Here is a 23,843-nt window from a genome sequence, read left to right as displayed (position 1 = left end):
CGAAAGGAAAAGATCAATGAGTAAAATGCTGCACTGGCGACAGATGTAATTGTGATTGAGACTTTTTCCATTTGCTTTGTATTTATACGCAATAGTCGGTACTTCAAAGGTTATCAGTTTTCTATGAAGGTTCAGCAAAACTATTGCATTGGTATATGTAAAAAAAAAAAAAAAACCAACAGAAGGATTAGCCATTCAATTAATTGTATCTGTTCTATTCGTGTCTTCAGAAGTTGGTCAGTTGTAGGTATAGTTCGGTAGCATGATTGACTGTATCACAGCATACAGTACTCGGCCCAGATGTCAGCATAAGCAGATTATGATGTAACAATGCACTCTAAAGATGGGGGTTGTCAATACGAACAAAGGATCGTTTGTGTAACAGATTGATTCCAATGCATTGCTTAGTCAAGTTTGTGGCTTCCTTTCATTCTCCTTTTAATTTATCCAGTCAAAATCCATGATTGTATATACAAATTAAATAACCAAAAAGTCTGTCGCCAAAAAAATCGCCAGATGGGATATTTTTGTCGCCAATAAGGAAAAAAAATCGCAATTTGCGACATTGGCGAAGCCCAGGACGATCCCTGAGTGTGAATGTTTTTGAAACTTGTTCATTGTAATAAACTTATAATACATTTCTTATAATGGAGGAAATATGGTAATATTGAATAACTGTTACTTTTTTATGTTTACATTATGCCATTGTTAATTCAGAATTGAAGATTAATATAAATATGGTACATATATTAGCATTGTAACATCAGGTGATTAAATATGTCACATAATAATACCTAGCAATATCATATTTAGAGCAACACAGTACCAGCATAATTGTAATACCATATCAGCATAACAAAAACACAGTACAAACATAACAGTAGCACGATACCAACATAATATAGTAACACAATACCAACATAACAGTAACACAATACCAGCATAATAGTAACACAATACAAAGATAATTGAGTAACACAATACAAGTGTAACAGTAACACAACACAAACGTAACAATAACACAATACCAACACAACACCAGTTTAAGAGTAACACAATACACCTCTCCCTCGATAACACGCACACAACAGGGTCCACAAATATGGACATTATAAGCGAGGCACAAGTTACAGAGGGACCTCCAAAAACTTTTTAAGAATCACTTTGACATTGAGAAAACCATGGGGGTGGGGCGTCTGGAACTGGGCTGTTTAATGACTGAATCCTCGTTTTACAATCATGTCGATAATAATTTTTAATAACGCACTTTTTCTAATGAAGTTGTTTGTTATTCTGAAAATGTTCAACATATGAAAGATTGTTCCAACTGGTTTCAGCAGCCATCACGTGTATGCGAAAAATCTATATTACATCACTGATTTTTGTTTTCTTGATGAGTGTGGTGTTCAGTAGTATCCTGCCAAATTGTCAGACTAACAGAGCAGGGAGCTAGACTAACTGTTGATACACCACCAAACAAGATTCCTTTTTTTACAAAAACATGCAACATTTATTTCATCAGACAATCGTCTACGTCGAAACTCAATTTTTTTATTGTTCAGTTTGTACAATATTAATGTCGTGATTTCATTGGAAGTAACAATGAAGCTTTTAATTCAATGCAACAATACAACAAATACTTCTGCAAGCTAGTTATCAAAACATAGTCAGCACTTAGGTTGTCAGAGAAATGCTTGCAGACACAGCTGTTACGGTAGATTGATGCATTTTATGCTTAATTACAAGAGGACAAGTTGCATTTAAGACGATTACACTTAACACATTAACCCCTGCCGATGAGTTTACGTGGCATTAGGTAGTAGCCTACTGCCGAGCTCTTTAGTGTCATGGTCATGTAAGAGACACTAAAGTGTGTGGTATTATAGAAAGGTAGATAGATGTAGCTCTATAATGATACCAAATAATCTGTAAGTTTAGTTGAATTACAAAATACATAGGGAAAAACCTCACCTTTTGGACCCGATTTTTTTTCCACCCAAAATTCGCCCGTGGTTGGAATCCGATTTTGTGTATGGATTTTAGACCTTTTGGTCTCAGATCTAAGGCAGACCAGTATGAACTGCAAACAAACAGATGATCCTTTGAAAAAAGTAGGATAAGATGGGCATTTAGAATAAAGAGTGGTCTTGATAATGAAAATAATGGGTCCGTTAAGCAAAAAAAACAAAAAAGGAACTTTTAACCTTTTGCTCATGCGAGCCAATGAAAAACAATGTTTCTAACACAGCTAGGCATTAGGTTATTTGAAAATCACCTGTAAGTTTATGTGTTAGGATGTATTCAGATATAGCTTTCAAAATGTGTTCCCTACTCAAATTTCATGTGAAAATGACAAAAACCTCCAGGGGTTAATGTGTTAAAAGGAACTAAAAGATACAACTAGAACACAAATTTCAACAGCTGCCTCGCTTGGCGCTCAGCATTAAGAGGTTAGTGTTAGGACTGGTCGGCCTGGAGTCAGGATAATTTGACTGGGTGGGACATCATGCTACATGTCTGCGGAATGATGCCCCAGTGCTAGACATCACTATAAACTGTCACATTGCAGACATTGTAGTGATATGACTGAAATTTTTTTAAAGTTTTGTTAAAAATCCAAATCACACACACAAATTTCAATTGATAAAAAATTCTTTAATTTGTATTTATTTATTAAAGTACTGCTTCCACTTTGAGTAAGTGACATTTTCATTGATCAAAATTTCCTTACATATTGTTAATTGCGGTTTACTGTGAATGTCGTTTGGAAAGAAAATGTAAAAAAAATTGTATGACCTATTTTTAAATTTGATATTTCATAGTGTTGATTTAAATTTCCAGGTCCTATCTACCCTTTTTGATCATAAAACGAGCAATACCTCAAAGTTTCCTTTACCAATTTTGATTGCGATTTTCTTCAGGTTCAACAGATAGGGATCAATTTTGGGAGTATTTTCTGGTTTAAAAAATGGGACCCATGCCTGACCCCCGTGTTATAAACGGGTTCGCGAATTATCATGGTGCAATTTATCGAGGGTGTGGTGTATATCAACATAACAGTAACACACTACCTATATAACAGTAACACAACACCAGCATAACAGTAACACAACACCATTATAACTATACTATAGTCTTGGTATTTGGGCACTAAATAGAATTGTGATTTATATTCATTGGTTTAAGAGTAGAATTTTTTTAAAATAATGCAATCTTCTGTATGCTTCTTGTAATACTATATCACACACCAATAATATCACATATAGTGAAGAATTGTCACTTTTCATGGAGAGCTTCATTGTTTTTTGTTTTTGGCATAATGGAAAGAAATTAAGTAAATACACTGTACAGCTTAGGCATGGGAGCCAGTTATGATACATCTAACAAGCGATACATCTGGTACACAAACAATTCTCCCTCTCCTTCCTGTACTACATTGAGGTCACACGTTATCTCCAGCAGTGTATTTTTTATAGCATTAATTTCATCTCTCACAACTAATTTACTGTATCGACTTCACAAGTTTGAGCTGTATTTATTACTAAGCTTCAGTGCAAGGTTTTGAAGTCACTACACTTGCTGATAAATATACAAGCCGAGTTGTACTGCAGACAAGATAGTCCCTTATATGCCATCTCATAATGTACTGGCAGATCAGGGTCTGTGCTATTCTGCAAAGACCCAGCTCTGGTGAGATGTTATGCAGCAGCAGATCTGGATCTGTGTTGTTTACTCTATTGATTACTTTCAGCACATACCCAGACCTGGAGGAACGTTATGCAACAGCAGATCTTGGTCAATGCATTTCCTGTTACACTTGAGCTATAAGCAATTAATATGGTACCATGTTTAGCAATATATATTTTTAACATTGTCTTGAATTGTCCATTCAGGGTTCTGCAGCTGTGTTAAAAAATGCACATAATATTAAAAAATCCATGTTTTTAACCTGTTTACAGTTTACACTGTTGCAAATATGTTGGTACAGGCAGTCGTTAATAAAAAGCAGATCAGAGAAATCTTGATTTAATTACAAACTATAGATTGGGGACTATATATCCTTGCAAGTGCAGTGAATAGGGATTGAACTCAGGACTACATAGGTATGAAAAAAGCACCTTATCGTTGTGCTGTCCTGGTTTCCTAGTTAGGTAAAATCTTTCATGAATTTTACATCTCATTACCATCATGGTCTTATTTGCTTGTAAATAGAAAACTTATCGTAGGCTTCTTTCCTTGTAAAATAGAACACATTTGAACTGCAATAATCTTTTACCCATTAAAGAATCTACTGCTTAATATTTGTGCAATCAAGGCTATCCCGACTACCAGGGTGGCCACCATTTTTGAAATACTGTTGGATATTTATTTAGTAACTAACATGAAATGCATACGAAATTGGGGCATGCTTTATCAGTTCAGTTCTGAAAATGTTAGGTTAACTACCAGTAATCTCACCTTTCTATGTCAGAGGCATTTGGATGACTTTGGTCTTTTCTGCATTGCCCTTAACTCTCAGCTGATTGAACAATTGGTCAAGAGTTGAAATACTCTGAGCCAGTCAGACAAAAAAAAGCCGGTCAAGATAAATAATAAGTACATTTATGTCTTTGATGTGCTGCATTGGTTTTACAAAACATTTCTTATAGCAGAACTGTAGCTACTAGTGATGGGTGCATTGCAAAGAACTTTGCACTCTACAATTTGCTGGACAGGGCCTAAACAGAAAAAAGAAAGTGTTGGTAAACAGCAGGGGCTATAACTCTTATAAATGATGATACAAATACTGGAAATCTAACCCGTTCAGGATCTCATCAACATAAAGGTGCATATTGACTTTGGCTGAAATGTAACATTGCTTTGTAAGTTATGCTGTGTAAAGCGACATTAGGAGGAAGGGCAATCAAGGGTCATAACTCTTACAAATGGTAGTGTGAAACACTTTGTCTCATAAAGCTGCATGGTAAATTTGGTTGAAATTGAAGAAAGCTTAGTAAACTTGTGCTGTGGAAACCAGAATCGGGATGATCGCCAATCAGGGAACATACTAACTAAATGATGTTATGGAATGTTGGAATCAAACTCGTTGTCAAATCTAAAGCTTCAAGCCAAATTTGGTCAAGTTGATGAAGTTTATATTGCAGAAATAAAAGTCATGCTGATGGGCAGTAAGGGGACCAATAACAATTGAAAATAAAAGTAAACCAATGTAAGTCACATGCATATCTGGGACAGTGATCATAACTAAACAGCGTTGAAATATGCCGAAAGGTTCTTAAGCCAGAAACAAGCAACAACCCATGTGAAGTTAATCATCAGGGGTCAGAATTCTGTCTAGAATGGAATACACAAACACAAAAAGTCAAATCTGTTGGATATGAGATGATGTAGACACCAGTTGTATAAAATGTGTTGAATGGTTTCTGACTCATGCTGGTTACAAGCACCTGCTATATGGTAGAGTATTGATGGAAAAAGGACAATAACTGTTAAAGTTTGGACCTAAAAAATGAAACCTTTAAAAGGTGCATGTACAATGGACAATTCACCTAACAAATGGCATGCAGTTATGCATAATGGTTGCAGATCTTCGCAGGTCACAAGCATCATTCCATGTGAAGATGCAAACATAAATGTCAAGGGGCACAACTCTGTCAAAATTAGAATTGATGAAAAAAAGGCCTACTCAGGTCAATGTTAACGCCTAATGACATCAGATTAACTTGAATCAGGAGTGAATAGACGAGTCCACATCCCATAGAGCTTCTTCACTGCCCAAATTTGATACAAAATCTTACCTTTAGTTTTTTAAAGAAAGCGGTACAGTTCAAATCAAATTATTGCCCATAAATTTACTGTTAGCAATTTTTCATGATAAGGATATAATGCATCAAAGTCATTAAAGTAAAAAAGCTGTTTATCGACAACTGGTTTTTTGCCGATGTGGTGCTGATTTCTTCAAACAGTTTAAACGATTGTTATGACAGGCAGGCATTTTAAAGCCACTGGCAACAAAAAAAACAGTATTCCACATGCTTGTGAGATAAAATGGTGAAATTCTGTCAAGAAATGTATGATCTTGGAATTTTTTTACCTTAACATTGTTATTCAAACATGTTGTTGGTACTCTCGTTACATATTAGTGTCGGTGTTTGTTTTATTAGTAATCACAGTATGGGTTGGATAATATTTAAGGCCTATTCCTTCCATTCTTCACAATGGAATTATTGATTATTGTCTAATCTGTACATAATAAATAGAGTGGAACTTCATTCATTTTAACTACATTGCTATATAAACCTCACTCATTTACTCAAACTTCCATTTATCTTAATATTCATGGAATCCTTAGCAGTTTGGATAATGAGGTTCTACTATTATTAATCCAAATGATTGGATCAGTTAGTACAAGCATATCACAGGGTATCTTTGTTTGATACATGTCAGAAGTTGTATTTTAAAGCTACCATTGTGTTTACAACTGGCAATAATGTACATTTCAATTTCATGTCATTTGCACTGTAACAATAGCCACATGTATGCAGAATTTAGTCTTTGTAGATATTCAGCATGGAAATATGTTTTTCTGCCTCCAGCATATCTATGGAGGGGGATATGGTGTTGCCCATTGTAGATAGTTAACATGGAACATATTTTTATGCCATCAGCTTATGTATGGAGAGGACATATTGTGTCACCCATTGTAGATCGTCAACATGGAATGATGTGTTTTGATTCCCCCAGCATATCTATGGAGGGGACATATGGAGTTATTGATTGTAGATAGTTCATATGGAATTATGTATTTTGATGCCCCCAGTATATCTATGGAGGGGATATATGGAGTTACTGATTGTAGATAGTTCATATGGAATTATGTGTTTTGATGCCCCCAGCATATCTATGGAGGGGACATATGGAGTTACTGATTGTAGATAGTTCATATGGAATTATGTGTTTTGATTCCCCCAGCATATCTATGGAGGGGACATATGGAGTTACAGATTGTAGATAGTTCATATGGAATGATGTGTTTTGATGCCCCCAGTATATCTATGGAGGGGATATATATTGTGACCCATGTTCATCTAGTCACATCACATCCTGTCTTGCTGGTAACAAATTTCATTTTTGCTCAGTAACTTTTGAAGGGCTTCATAGATTAAAACAAAATGTAAGAGGCTTTACATTAGAAAGACAAAAGTAAACTTTGATCTTCACCGTTTTCTGGTTATATTTTAGAGAGTTATAGCCCTTTTATGACTTTGAATGTCAATTGCTGCGAAGTAACATTTGAAGGACTTCATGAGATGAAACTAAATTTGGTACAAGACTTTATATTGAAATTAATTGTAATTGGTTTTTGAAGAAAAAAATTCAGGAAGACATTTTTGCAGTTATTGCCTCTGTTTGACTTGGAACATTAATGTCATATTGGAGGAGGTGTCAGTGGCATATGGATAAATTTTCAGCTTAAAGTTTTCAAAATGTTGCCACTGTTATTATATTGAACTGCATTTTGTTCATTTAAAAAACTTGTGAGTTGATACATTTTCTTGATATATGGTACTTACAGTATGTATCATAATTTCTAACAAATTATGCATTATTTAACAGGACGTGACACTTTAGGAATATAAATCAAAATGGTTTCTGTGAGAAAAAAGTTTTCCATCTAAAATTGAGTAAAACATTGTTGTTTTTTGTATGGCAAGTGTATTCATCTTCATGGAAAAGTGACAACTGTTGTGCTTCAGAATATAAATCTCCTACTTTGTTTTTATGTAAAGTCACTTATGGTTCATGTGTTTTGTGCAAGTCAAAATCTTTAAACTGCCAGTAGTAACAGGTTAAAATATTTCTATCCAAACACAAACTGATGGCACATTAAAAGTGATGCATTTGTAGGTTGACCAGAATGACTTTATAGTTTAGCCTTGTATCAGAATATTCACCATGTCCAATTGATAAATAGGTAAAGTTGTATCCTTGCATCTAGCATAATGTATGCACATGGATATACAAATCTTCTATGGTTTGACTAGACCCCTAATGAAGCTCATAATAAAAGGTTAACTACCTGTTTATGTTGTTTGAGGAACACCATGTGCATTAAGGTGTGCAACAGTTTCTTTCTCTGCAAGTTGCTGTATCAAACAAATGACCAAATCATTACATACAAAACTAAAGCTACTCTGTTTTAGTGCATTCATTTTCACATCACAGACAGTTGGATTTGGTTGCATGAATATAAATAGAAGAATAATGAATAAAGGAGATGAAATTCTATTTTTGGCAATCAAGATCAGTGATTCTTCTGCTCCAATTTACAATTAATGTATCATAATAGATGAAGATGATAATATTATAATGTATTATAATGTATCATAACAGATAAAGATGACAATATTATAATGTATCATAATAGATAAAGGCGATATTATAATATTGGTTCAGTAGTGATTTGAACCTTCAAAATTTAAATGCTCTGGGACAACTGACCACTGAAATTTGTATGAAAACATTTTTACACATTTATGGCTGAGCATAACTCTGTGCTTTTTAATATTTTAAGTAGTGTATTTATGAATAAAATCTGAACTCTAAAACCAGGTTAGTTCTCTGCAAAAATAGTCTGGAACACAGTAGTCTTCCAAATAACCTTTAACCCTGCCATCATTTTGTGGTTGGACAGACCTTGCACATTGCTATTTGTACAGCTTTAATGTATATATGACAGTTTACTTGTACAATAGAAACTACAGACTAACACTGTTATAGCTGTTTACTCATGTTCAAACAAGGAGTTGAATAAAGATGGGGGTGCAGAAGATTATGAAGACTGGTTGTAATCTTTTTGGACCCATCTCTTCCAAGTTTGATTATCAGAAGCCCATGATCACTTTACACTCATCACATTTTAAATCTAAGTGTTGTTAATCCTTATTAAACATTTGATTTTCATCAATTATTACTACTGTTACTGGAAATAATGCTAAATATAGCTGCCATGGAGAATCAAAACTTGTATGTTTATCTCACGGATGGGCATACATATTGCAAGGCTAAATGGTCCAGACAAGCAAGGCTGGCTAGTTTGACACACACACACTATTGTATCAAGTCTTTCAACATGTGCATCATTCCCCCAGCCCATGACCAGGACTTCTCAATGTGAAATGACACTTGAATTTGGTTTCTTAAAAATCTCCATGAAGAAAATAACTTAGAGTTAAAAAGCTTTAAAAGTGACATAACATGTAGGTTCATGTTAGTAATACTTCTATACCTTGAACCTGCAAGGAACTTCAGTTCAAGATCAGTGATTTGAGCTGAACTTCCAAGGGGCTTCAGTTTGAAAGATCAGTGGTTTTGAGCTGAACCTCCAATTGGCTTTAATTGGAGAGCTCAGTGGTTTGAGCTGAACCTTCAAGGGGCTTCAGTTGGAGAGATCAGTGGTTTGATCTGAAACTCCAAGGGGTTTCAGTTGGAGAGATCAGTGGTTTGAGCTGAACTTCCAAGGGGCTTCAGTTTAAAAAATCAGTGGTTTGAACTGAACTTCCAATGGGCTTCAAGTGGAGAGCTCAGTGGCTTGAGCTGAACCTTCAAGGGGCTTCAATTAGAGAGATCAGTGGTTTGATCTGAAACTCCAAAGGGCTTCAGTTGGACAGATCACGGTTCAAGTAAATGACATTTTGAAGATCAATTTTGGGCAAAGTCAATTCAGTCGACATAACATTACAGACATTTGTTTAAAATCCAATAAGGATTATTCGTTTTAGTTGACTTTTGAAAAGAAAATGAAACAAAGAATGCTCAACATATCTTTAATTCATATCACAAGATTTCCATTACCGCAACAGCAAAATGAATACCATTTACATTTGCTTATACGTCCAACTGCAAACAACACAGAACCTGATTTACTGTCACATAATACACATGCAGATCAAAGTCTATGATGTTTGTTCTAGTGATTACTCCTAACAAAGTGCATAGACTCGGATCTACCAGCACATTATTATGCAATGATAGATCTGGGTCTGTGCATTCTGGAGTTGAAATCAGTTTCTAAGCAGATATATATGGTATATATTTTTATAATTCTACAGCAGTGCTTCTTGCATCATTCAAACTGTACATCACCCCATTAATTGGCTCAAGTTCACAAATTAATTCTGCTCCTATTTTCTGGTTTTTTATTCCAAGTATAAAAATAAGAAATACTTTATCCAACAAAACATTTAACTAATCTACGCTGACCAACTTTCAAAATGGAAAGAAGTAAACTGTGGTGATTATTATATAAAATGTCATCAATTATTCAACACTACACTCATTCTGTGAAACAGATTTGATTCTTTATAATATTAAAAATGAAATGACGGCCTACTTTCACAGTAAATTGTATTCAAGTGACATCGGTATCTAATCATAATTAAACATGAGAGTTGTTCTTAAGAAATTGTGAAATCTTTGACATTCAATACATTACCACTGTTTTCAAACAGAAGTTCCATTGTCTTAAAAGAAACTGTCATGTCTATGACAACTAAACTCATGAATATTTAGGAGCTTGATAAGATTTTTGAACTACCATATAATGAGAAATTTTATGCATACAAAACTGTGAATATGAATCTAAATCCATTACTATCTGTACTTGCTTACAAACAGTGACTATGAATCTAAATCCATTACTATCTGTACTTGCTTACAAACAGTGAATATGAATGACTCTAAATGCATTACTATCTGTACTTGCTTACAAACAGTGAAGATGAATCTAAATCCATTACTATCTGTACTTGCTTACAAACCAGATCCAAATGCGAACTCCATAGACCCAAATCTGCCTTTGCATAAATCAACAGTAGATTTGGGTCTGTGCACTTTGGTAGGAGTAATAAGTAGAGCAGACAATACAGACCCTGAGGGCAGATCAGGGTCTATGTTGTTTGCAGTTGGACCCAACTTATAACCAAGTATATATAGTAATAGCTGGCATTTAAAGAACTCTAAATTGCATTTTTACTGTCATGTAGACCTATTAAAAACTTCATCTCTTTATTTACATTATAACTTGTTTTAGACTAGTCTAATCTTTATTTACACTAAAACTTGTTTTAGACTAGTCTAATTGTCACAAAACAACAGGAAAAACATTCTTCTGGGTCTTTCTTTGGAAACAAATTATTAGAAGAAAAAAACTTGAGTGGCTAAATTATGTTTCCTGCTGGCAAAAATAAACATGAAAATGAATCACAAGGAAATGAAATAGGAAAGATTTGATGCAATAATATAAAAGATGAGTTTGGATTGAAGTGGTATATAATTTATTCTAAGTAAAGCTTGACATTAAACGATTCTCTCACACATAATGAATAACTATAACTGAAAATGTAAATAAAATGAACACTTGCTTATCCTGAAATGTGTATAATTCTGTGTTGACAACTATTAATTACACATGATATCTGAATACTGAATGTGGTTTTTAGCCAACAAAATGTCACTAAAAACACCATCAAATCAATATCCAATACCAACAAATATAATAAAAAAGCAAGAAAATTACAAACTTTATCCATCACAGATTTGGAAGCAATTTATCTCCTGGATCTTAGAAACAAAAAGCTGGCCAATGCCATCCTGACAAACCTGTCCAAGCTTATGGTAACGTTTTGTTGTATCTACATGCCAAATATATATGACTATGCGACCAAAAAATACTTTTGAGAAACCACATAAAATGACTTTGAGGTTAATCTGGTATGTGAAAGGATGAGCCAACACTAACTTGGATGCCCAAGTGAACGTTATGTTAAACTTCTGCCGAAGAGGGCTGAATGTAAATGCAGAAGTGATTGCTATGTCAAACTTGTGCCTAGGTGGGCTCAACATAAACAAGTACACGAATTTGACAATTGTTATGTGCAATAAAGCTACCTTACTGCGGAAAAAAGTCTTGTTTACAAAGGTCACCTGTCAAAAAACAGTACATTGCAGCTGCAAATTATAAGTACAGACCAAAACCTCGGAAGCATCGTAAAAAACATCATTTAAATATCATCGCCAAAGAAAATCTGAAAAGAACACAAAAACAACCACAAATATTGCAAGAAAAGGAAACCAATTTGGCAATACATTATTAAAAAATCTGGTGATGCATCAAGAAAAAAAAAATGACATCCATATCGAGGAAAGAGTTTGGTGATACTTAATGAAAAAGGGACACTCATTTCTAAAAATGCATTGTTTCAACAGTTGGTTTCAACCCTTTACTTTACCCAAGTAATAAAACACGAGTCAGCAAAAATAAGATTTTTGAGATTGGAGGAAAAACCTGCCAATTCTGCTGAATTTTAAAAAGTAATATAAGACTTTTAAAGCATCAAATCTGGAAATCAGTTATCCCTGGAAATGGTCTGCCATCATGGATAGCTTTAAAAATTGTCATCAGCAATTTAGAAAATGACATCTCTACTATTCATAAAAAATGATGCAACTGTAGGACTTCACAGAAATAAATTTGCGGAAAACCATGAGCTTTCATCATCCAAAACCTCGCCATAAAAACTTGACAGTATTTCAATTGATCTATCATCCTGACAGGAAAAATAATTTGGATTTTCATTCTTATGTGCTGGAAAGAAAAAGTTGACAACAAGGCAGATGATACAGCACGGAGGAACCTCCAAGGCAGATGATACATCACAGAGGAACCTCCAGGGCAGATGATACAGCACAGAGGAACCTCCAAGGCAGATGATACAGCACCGAGGAACCTCCAGGGCAGATGATAACAGCACAGAGGAACCTCCAAGGCAGATGATACAGCACCGAGGAACCTCCAAGGCAGATGATACATCACCGAGGAACCTCCAAGGCAGATGATACAGCACAGAGGAACTCAAAGGCAGATGATACAGCACCAAGAAACCTCCAAGGCAGATGATAACAGCACCGAGGAACCTCCAAGGCAGATGATACAGCACAGAGGAACCTCCAAGGCAGATGATACATCACCGAGGAACCTCCAAGGTAGATGATACATCACCGAGGAACCTCCAAGAATTAAGTTTTAATCAGCATCATGTAAATAATGAATAAAATCTTAATCAGGAAAACATTTCCCTCAAAGTATTAAAAATATATATTTTCTCTTGTCGTTATTTTGTAAATTTTGTGGAAAATAAACACATTTAATTGTCAAACTACATCCTTTCACTAATCAAGAATTTACAATGGTCTGACATCCCCAATCTTTTTACCTTGTAATATCTGTGATGGCATTGTACTTCATTGTTGAAATACAGAAATATACATCGGGTTCATGATAATGGCAAATGGAAGACATGGGCGGTGGGGGTGGATATAAAACCCGATGAAGAACAAAAGAAACTGCTTCATGTTTCACCATTTTTAACTCAAACTTCATCTTAAATCTTGAACTGAATTACATATTAATCAAGTGAGACACACATGAATATCACAGTTTATAAACGAAGTTGCTAATTTTCACCATGATCACTGATTGTCACACTAGTTCTTTGATGTATGGAGGCAGCAGACCCATATCTGTTATTTACAGTTGTAAAGTTTTGCATCAATGTTTCAACAGCTTAATGTCTCTGAAAGTTTCTTTCTGAGGCCAAGCTAATAGTAGCTGGACTGTTTTTGGCAGGACATTTTGAGGGGCTCCGATGGAGAATTGGCATGGGAATAATGGACTCTTTTTGGCAGGACATTATGAGGGGCTCCAATGGAGACTTGGCATGGGAATAATGGACTGTTTTTGGCAGTACATTATGAGGGGCTCCAATGGAGACTTGGCATGGGAATAATGGATTGTTTGTGGCAGGACATTATGAGGGGCTCCGATGGAGACTTTGCATGGGAATAATGGACTGTTTTTGGCAGGACATTATGAGGGGCTCTATTGGCAACTTGGCATGTGAATGATAGATTGTTCCTGGCAGTACATTGTGAGAGGCTCTGATGGGGACTTGGCATGGGAATGATGGAATGTTTCTGGGAGGACATTATGATAGGCTCTGATGGTGACTTAGCAAGTGAATGATGGCATTTGGACCGTTATTTACAAGAGGATTGGATGAGGCTTTGGTATACAGTCGGTTCCACTTAAATACATATCGCCTAATTGCATAGATTGCTTATGTGCATAGCGAAAGTATGGTCCCATTTTATATTGTAAATATACATGAAATCCACTTAAATGTATACTCCGTTTATATGCATAGCTTGGGTCGAGTTCTGAGTCTATGCATATAAGTGGAGTTGACTATAGTTGTTCACACTCGTTCTGCTGTATCTGGGAAACCTTAAAGGAAAAGACGTTACAGCATCATTTGAGAGGATGGTGATACAACATCAGAAAAAAAGAGTATTGATTTCCTACTTCTAGAAAATGATGGTGAAATTCTGGCTCTTTCTAGAGTAAAAAAATTGATAGGTATGACATAAAAAGGTTATTTCATTTTAAAATTATATTAGGGTAGAACGTGTTTATAAAGAAAATCTTATTAGGATGAAAAAATTTCCATCCTCTAAGCAAGCATTTCATATTTTACATGTCACATGTGACCATGATAGTAGGCACTTTCAACAGTTTTCCTTAAAGACATATTACTTCCAATCAGCTCCCGTATTTTCCATAAGTTTTTCTTATGTTTGCAATTGGGAGAAAGGAGAAAATGGGGGGATATATTGTTTTTAAAAAGTCAAGGCTAACAATCAAATATAGCCATGAACATATTTAAATGAAACGATTTTGCATGAAAGATGCAATAACTAAAATATTGCACAATACTTTATGGGATGATAATTTTGATGCAAATATATAATAATGGATATCTTTTGTGTCTGGTCATTAGTTCACACTATATGAATGATTTCATCATTACGACTGATAGATTCATTTGTCATATAACATCCATTGCTGTTTTGAACACTATAAAAAGTCTGTTGAAAAATAATCAACAATCTTAACCATAAATAAACAATAACAAATAAAACTCATTCTTGTATACATTATGATTATTCATTGACTGATATCCATTTAGTGGTGACACAATGCAATGTCTTATCTGGTCTTAGATCAGGCAGCATATGCTCACAAGTCAAATCCAAATTGCACACACCCAGATCTACCATCACATAATTCACCGAAGATCTGGCTGTATGTCATTTGTGAGTAGTAACTGGAGAACAAAAAAACTCAGCCTCTAATCTGCTGGCAAATTATGCGCAAGCAGATCTGGGTCTATGTTGTTTGGAGCTGGATTCCACTTAAAAGTAAGTCCTCTTCAAATCTCAGAACTCCTTCTTTGCACTGGTATATTGATCTTCTTATCTTCCAAATTTTGATACAGCATATCCAGGATAAAAAGTCTGTAATTTCATGTCAAATAACTCAACCCTTCTCTTTTTACATATACTGCTTGGCTAGGGCTCGGAGGAACTTTCTCTTCCTGATCTGAATTGATCTTTGAATTATGTCCTCAGGATTGTTACTATTCAGGTCAAGCTGGGCAAGGGCTCGCATCTAGAAAATAGATAACTAATGCAGTCCAAAGACTCCTCATCTATGTGTGAATAAACAGTATATAAAATGCAAATAAATTCTTTCAAAAATATAAAAGTTCTTTCCTGAATATGATTTGAAGTGATCTCTTCAGCCTGATACAAACGTTATTTTCCAGTCTACGTATATCTACATACTGATACACTCACTTTACAATCTTATGGCCATCAAAATGCGAAAATCTCTTCTTCATCTGATGGATAATAATGACCTCCCTTGTATATCTAAATATAGAAGCAGAGGTGACAAAATCAATATGATGCAATTATCATTAAAATTCTTACTCAAACTAGGGCTGCAACTATAAAATTCAAACTATATTAAATTTTATTGAAATTCATAAAGTGAAGCTGTATATCAAATTTAGTTTCAATCCATGCATTCATGAAATTATTTAAAGAACACCATTCTTTGAAGCAAAATATGCTCCTTCAATGTGTGTGTGTGATTTGGATTTTTAATGTAGCTTAAACAATTTTTCAGTCATATCACTATGATGTCTGCAGTGTGACAGTTTATAGTGATGTCTAGCACTGGGGCATCATGGCACAGACATATAGCATGATGTTCCACCCCGTCACATTATCCTGAAAGCAGGTTGACCAGTCCTAACATGAACTTCTTTTTAGTGCTGAGTAGGTACTCACTAGGTAGTGAGGCAGCTGTCAGTACCATTTTTGTAAGTCTTTGGTACGACTCAGCCAGGATTCGAACCTGTGACCTTCTGCATTCGAGACAAATGCTCTAACCACTTAGGCCACCACAGTGGATGCTCCTTCAATAATACCTGCCCATTTATAGCATGTTAGAAGTACATCCACTAACTTGTAAATCCAAACTACCAAGCTAAAACTGATAATCAAAACATGCTTTGGCTAGTTTTAGCAACAAAAATACTAACAGGTTGCTTGCTTGACTATGTGAATGTTTGACTAGAGTAAACTCCCATCTGATAGTAACTGGCACCAAATCCCAGACATCATCAGTTACTACATGAGCTGATTTTTTTTTCGTGATCTTCCATGAAATATAGGGATGGGTTGAGAGGCTGCATCCAATCTATGACCAGGTATCACTAAAGAAACATCTTACTTAGTTGTTGTTGGGTTTAACACCATTTTTCAGCACAAGATAGGCTATACATGGGGGCCAGTATAACTGGTGGAGGAAGAACCCTGGAAAACCCAGGGAAGAACCACCGACCCACGAGAAGCTACTGGCAGGCTTTCCCACATGCCCACGCTAGCCGAGCCTTGGACTCGAACCCATGCAGACAGAGGTGAGATGGCAGTGATCCGGAACGGTGAGCGCTTTAGACCACTCGGCCACTCGGGGCCCCATCTTACTTAGTAAATGTACTTCAAATTATGTTACACGATCATAATATATTAGGAGAATAGGTACTAGTAAGAGATGGAGGGAGTTATGTCCCCTTAACATGGTGTTGGCACTGTCATCAGTCTTCTAATGCATTTGAAGCAGCTTTCAAGATTTACATTGGCTCAGTTTTTCTAATACATAGATACGGTTTTTTAAAAACGACTTGCTTCACACAAATTATTAAAAGTAGATTAACAGACATTGTTGTGAAGCCGCTGAATAGCTTAAGCATGTTACTGTTGTGGGTTTAGTGCCAAGAGCCCAGTAAAGCCCCAGGAAGAACCACTGACCAACGGGAAACTGCTGGCAAGCTTTCTCACATACCCACATTGGCCAAACCTGAAAATCAAACCTGTGTGGACAGAGGTGAAAAGGTAGTGATCGGTAAAGCATATTAAAAACAAAATATCTTGTAATTTAATTGATTAAATATAGTTTGAGTAACACACAGTGCATCCTTCTCTGGCCCCTAGTTGGACCAATCTCTGTCTACTATGGTTGCTTGGCCTTTGCTAGGCGCGGAGATGATAACACGAGATTCTCCCAAACATTGCATTATGCTGTGCCTGTTGACAAACTTCAGCTAGTGGTCACTGTGCCCAGCAATATATGTGAGGACATAATCAAGGGTAAGCATGTTGATCTTGCCCGACTGCTGATACTGGGAATGGACTCTAGCTCAGAGACTAAAAGTATCAATCAGGGTGGCAACCAAATTGTAGTGAAAGGAATGACCCACATTTGGCAGGCATACTATTTCTGAATTTCGTAAGGCTTTCTCTACATACAAAAATGTTGTAAATGTCCCAGGCAGGACATTTGTCACTTATTTATATCAAGTATCAATGTCCGTTAGGGAGCTACATCATCACCTACATATTTCCAGAGAATGCAAGAAAGATTTACAAATGTGGAGTGGTTTTCTCAATCAGTGGAAGGGGTTTTCTCTATTTTATGATGATGTTATCTCTGATTCTGCAGATATAGAACTTTACACCGCTGCTTCAGGGTCTGTTGGTTTTGGGGTTTATTTTAGAGATCGCTGGTTTGCAAATTCATGGCCAGGGGAGCTACATCCTTTAGTGGTCCACAAACTGTCTATAGATTTCTGTGAATTGTATCCCACAGTGGTGGCAGCAGTGTTGTGGGGTCAGGAATGGCATGAAATGAAAAGATTCTTCCACTGTGACAATGAGACCACAGTTGCAATAATGAAAAAAGGCAAATCTAAGAGTCCTGACATTATGGAACTAATGTGCCACCTGACTTTGACAGCTGCTACTAATGGCTTTGTCATTTATACTGAACATATACCAGGGAAGAAAAATACTATAGCTGGTGCACTGTCTCGTTTACAGATTACACGATTCTGGCAGCTAGCACCCACAGCAGCACAACAACCATGCGAGTGCCCTCCTCCAGCAAAACTACTGCTCACCTAGAGCCTACCATAAATTTCTTGTGGGACTCATCTTTGACCACGAGCACCAGATGTGTGTATTCAGATTACTTCTCTGATACAATTTTTCCCATTTCAATTAAAATAACCCTGCACTTCTGCAATACAGTTAGCAGATTCAAAACACAGTATTCATCATGTATTATTATTGCTTCTCACTATATACAGATGATGAGGTTTTGTACTCTTTTGTAAAATATCTCTAAGTAGAATCTAGCTATAAATGCTCTCTTAGAAAAGAAGAAAAAAACAAGAAAAAAGTTATAATTGTTATGTGTTGCAAGTACTGCATCATAAATGTCTCAAGCCACAAACTTTTATTTTGAAAGTATGCATTAATACAGATATGTTAATGAGGGCAATGGGGTCTTAAGTACACAAGTTCTACGCATGAGAAAATAGAAACAGAAAATCATTTGACATTATTACTGTATTCACATTTAATCATCAGATGTCATACAAAAATGACAAAATGTAATTAATATTTTTCATACCAATAACTTTTGACTTTCATCAGTTCTAATTTGGAAAAAGTTCTATGGTAGACATTTGTATGATAAATTACACAGCTCTAACAAAGTGTGTAATGACTGTGCAGAAATGTCAAATTCATGATATTCTTGGAAATTTATATTTTCTGTCCTGGAAATATGGCAAGTGCTGCTATTACTGGTACAATGATATGCGACAGGGGAATCTTTTTGTGGAGAAGTGTGTGGACTCATGAATGAACCACTCTGATTAGTTAGTGCGGGAATTTTCATTCGTTTACAATGTTTGATTCAGCTGGGGATGGTTGCTTGTGCCAAAGTTTGAAGAATGCAGGTCTGACATAACACATTTCTCCTTGTTGCTGACTTTGTGGTTGCTCTTGAGAAAGTTTGGAATTTTTGTCGCCAGTGATGTGTATTGCCCTAGTTTTTTCTTTAATAGCTCATTCCACACAGCATCCCAAATTTTAGCGTCATGTAATCTAGCTATAAGTAACAAATTCATTTCACGTGAAGTATTTAAAACTAATTAGAAACTTTAAGACAATGACCTGAAAATTTGCCAAGTTCCAAATAGGATAAAATTTACCATGCTATGTGTAGTTTATAGCATAATACCAAATAGCTCAACGTGTGTCTGTCTCTCAAAATGTGTTGTATTGCATGTTAGCAAAGTTGGAGAGACCATAAATTACTTTATGGGTGAATTTCTTTTGTTGTTGTTGTTCTTGTTTGATTTTATAACAACGCCATCAAGCACAGCAGAATAGAACATGACTTTCTTCTTTTTAAAATTAGTTCCTAAGGCATGATGACCGGACTGAGACAAGCAGTTTGACATAAGAAACAAAACAGCTAGATTCTGTTGCATGGGTGAGAAAGAGCAATCTATTATCCCTTCCTTTTTCATGTGACTAGAACAAGCAGCATCTGACGATCAGCTCAGTCCATTTCAGATACAGCAAAAAAGAGCCCTGGTAGTGTCCTTTACGTGCTCACTGGACTTCAGATATCATAACAGAGACCCTGATAGTGTCCTGTACATGTTCGCTGGACTTCAGATAACAGCACCCAGGTAGTGTCATGTAGATTCTCAGTGGACTCAACATACCACAACAGAGCCCTGGTAGTGTCCTGTAGATACTCACTGGACTTCAGATACCACAATAAAGCCCTGGTAGTGTCCTGTAGATACTCATTGGACTTCGGATACCACAATAAAGCCCTGGTAGTGTCCTGTAGATACTCATTGGACCACAATAGAGCCCTGGTAGTGTCCTGTAGATACTCACTGGACTTCGGATACCACAATAAAGCCCTGGTAGTGTCCTGTAGATACTCATTGGACTTCGGATACCACAATAAAGCCCTGGTAGTGTCCTGTAGATACTCATTGGACCACAATAGAGCCCTGGTAGTGTCCTGTACATGCTCAATGGACAAAGGATCCAAAGAAGACAGTTTTAAGACAAATGACCAAATCTACATTACCAGAAACTTGTTTATGGATATGAGAGCAGGAGCTGTCATGAGAAACTGAACCATTGTGGTGGAACTGCAGATAGTTTGGGTTGACTGATGAGGTATATATCTCACTGTTGTTGCTGTTGCAGGGTTTAATGATATCTTTCAATACAAGATAGGCTATACATGGCACCAGTATAAATGGTGGTGAAAGAGCCAGGGAAAACCCTGGAAAGAACCACCGACCCACATTGGCCAAATCCTGGTGTATTTTGTCTGCTGTAGGTAAAGTGATACTCCTGTATAAGTCAGAGACAGAGGCTTTGTACAGAATTGATGTAGCCTGGATTTGCAAGGGAGTGGATGTAATATTATGACTAAGTAACAAATCTGAAGAAACAATTTGTAATGATTATGACCAGAAGAGACATGGCATGATGGGATGTGACAAGACATGATGACAGACATATGTTATGCCCTCCCAATAGATACAGAATAAAATGTGTAGCAAAATTAGTTTAGGTTCCATTTTTTTTGTACATAAGCCAGCCTATCTGGCCACAACTACTGCAAAGCTGATTACACATAATATACAAAATCTTAAGGCATTATTTTCAATACTTACAGCTGCCTGCCGCTTTTCCATCTCTCCTCTCCGAGAATGAAGGTCTGACCCAAGGATAAGGAAAGACCCAACAGTATCAACCACAACATATATCAGTATATAACTTTTACAAAATTCTAAGGATTATACGATTTAACTTAAATCAAGATTAAACTCATATCCACAAAGCAAAACACTCTTAAAAAACTCTTCTACCACATAAACATATGTGAAGTGTATGCCAAATAAATGTGTGAAGTATATGCCAAGCATACATATATGAAGTGTATGCAAGATAAATATGTGAAGTATATGCCAAGTAAACATGTGTGAAGAATATACCAAGTAGACATATTTGAAGTGTATACCAAATAAACATGCATGAAGTATTTGCCAAATAATTATGCGTGAAGTATATACAGAAAAAAATTGTTTAAAGTGTCTGAAGCAGCATTTTTTAAGCACCACCATGTCATATGAAATTTCCTAGAAAGGTGTACATGCTCTCTTTGAGGAAAAGGCTATAGTATTATACAATGGTAAAGCACTTGGCTTTCACTGCATACATCCTGGGTTCAACCTTTCGCATTTCACATGCCACAATCATTGGTTGCCTATTTATGCATCATCACTTTTATGGGTATTTTATTATCTTCACCTCCTAAGAACTCTATTCATAATTCAGTACCCAGATAAGTCATGCTGTATGATGACTGTTCCATTTAGACATACCTGGTACCCTGGGAAGGCAGTTTAAAAAAAAAAAATATATCCCAGGATAGAGTTCACATGAAAATAACAAAAAATACTAAACTGCCTCTATGCGTGACTGCTCCATGTTGAAAGTGGCTTCCCTTGGTCCCAAATATGCTTTACTGGTACAGCCCTAAGAATTCTACTCTGAATTCAGAACCCAGGTGGATAATACTGTATGAGAACTCAACTCTTAATTCAGTACCCAGATATATAATATTGTATGAGAACTCGGCTGTTAATTCATTACCTAGGTGGATAATACTGTATATGAACCCTGCTTTTAATTCAGTACCCAGGTGTATAATACTGTACAAGGACTCAACTCTTAATCCAGGTGAACATTACTGTATGAAAACTGTACTCTTATTGCACTACATAGGTGGATAAAGCTGTATGGGAACTCATAATTCAGTACCCAGGTGGATAATGCTGTATGAGAACTCATAATTCAGTATCCAGGTGGATAATGCTGTATGAAAACTCATAATTTAGTGCCAAGGTAGACAATCTACATGAAAACTCTACTTCTAATGTAGTATACAGGTGAATACTACTGTATGAGCATGTGGAACCAATCACAGAAACAAATATAATATTATCAAGAATAAATTTCATAATTTAGTCTGAGAAAAGTAGCACTGAGAAAGGATACGGACTAGATACTCCAATATACTGATGTCCCAGATACAGACATAGTACGAGTCCATGGCATCATATACTGTTTTCTCCTGTAGTGCTTTGAAAGCGGCAGTGTAGTCTATTTCATCTAAAAACTGGCACAATACAGCCACCTGCAACAGACATTATAAGTGTTTCATTCAAGGGAACACAATTAAAATTAGCTATGTCTTTGATTATAAAAATAATCTTGTTTATCATATACAAGCATTAAGTGTATAATTTGCCAAACATTAATATGAAATTCATGTGTCTACATGATCTTTTACTGTTTCAAATTGTACAATTATGGAGCAGAATAAATGCTACTATTTACTGATCGACAATTTGCAGAAAAGATATTCTGCTGCTGAAACTTTTAAATAAAACAAAAGCAAGAGCCAAACAAAAGAAATGACTGGATCCTTACCCCAATCCATGAATACAACATAGTTCATTGATCCACAGGTAAAACACTATACATTGCCTGTCCACTAATCCTATTTACTCACACACCAACTCCTGCCAATATGAAATTGGAATATCAATTTTAAACCAGTAAGCCAGGGCCTGCATGTTGAGTCAATAATCAAAGCATTGCTGTAATAAATATGACACCTGCCCCAAGGTCATAAAGCTGAATATGCATATCACAAATAAATTGCCTTGATTCATCCCAAGAATGAAGAGGGAGTTAAGGAAATACCAGCAAATAGAAGAACTTGAACCAAACAATAGACACTAATTTTCCATAATTGACCTTGACCCAAATATCACAAAGGCAGGCAAACACGATGCAAAATTATTTTGACTTCATAATGATTAAAAACAAGTAAGGTTTAAATCTATCAAAGGGTTGAAGATATATAGCAACAGTAAAAAAAATACTTTAACCAACACCTGACCAAAAAAATGTTCAATGACTGGGTATTTTGTCCCAAGGTCACAGAGGCAAGTGGGCATGACACAGAATTAATTGTATAAGCTTCATATCATATCAAGTATGAAGAATGTGAAGGGGTTGAAGAAATAAACCAAAATGTAAACAGTCTATTGCTGCTGCTTCTGCTGTTGCCAGTGCTGCTGTTGGAAAAGTTCATATGCTACATTATCCACTAATGTGACTTTGATAAAATTCGAAATCTGAATAAATACTTAAAATTTTGCATCCAACCATATTTTAGGGATTAAACCTCTCTGACTGGCATTAAACCTCACAGACTGGCACTAAACCTCACTGACCGGCATTAAACGTCTGACTAGTATTAAACCTCAGAGACTGACATTAAACCTCATTGAAAGGCATTAAACATTCTTGATTCAAATTACATTTTGGTTGAAACATGCTTCCCAGTCATCATTCCTGTCAAGTGACATGGTGAAGTTTTTTGAGAAAAAGATGGCAAATGTTAATACATTATATAT

General features: G+C 35.8%; 1 protein-coding gene across 4 annotated transcripts in view; it reads right to left on the bottom strand.

The window, feature by feature from the left end:
• Window positions 1-9,813: 9,813 nt before the first annotated feature.
• The window catches only part of LOC149782692 (integrator complex subunit 8-like), a 90,996-nt gene continuing 76,966 nt past the window's right edge, over window positions 9,814-23,843 (bottom strand). Inside the window, exons 25-28 of one of the 4 annotated variants that reach the window (XR_016414423.1) lie at window positions 22,414-22,552; window positions 21,027-21,070; window positions 12,821-15,568; window positions 9,814-12,788 (exon numbers count right to left, since the gene is read on the bottom strand). Coding sequence is in view for 1 of the 4 variants with exons in the window: in XM_089934184.1 (XP_089790310.1) it covers window positions 15,452-15,568; window positions 21,027-21,070; window positions 22,414-22,552 (300 nt within the window). In the remaining 3 variants the exon portion in view is untranslated. Of the gene's footprint in view, window positions 15,569-21,026; window positions 21,071-22,413; window positions 22,553-23,843 lie in introns of all 4 variants that reach the window. The other 3 variants (XR_016414424.1, XR_016414425.1, XM_089934184.1) reach the window with 3 other exon arrangements.

The sequence above is a fragment of the Sinohyriopsis cumingii genome, chromosome 15, assembly GCF_028554795.1.
Source record: "Sinohyriopsis cumingii isolate HCF-2022 chromosome 15, ASM2855479v2, whole genome shotgun sequence".
Lineage (NCBI taxonomy): Eukaryota > Metazoa > Mollusca > Bivalvia > Unionida > Unionidae > Sinohyriopsis > Sinohyriopsis cumingii.
The sequence above is the reverse complement of the archived record's forward strand: the minus strand, read 5'-3'. Positions and strand labels throughout refer to the sequence as shown.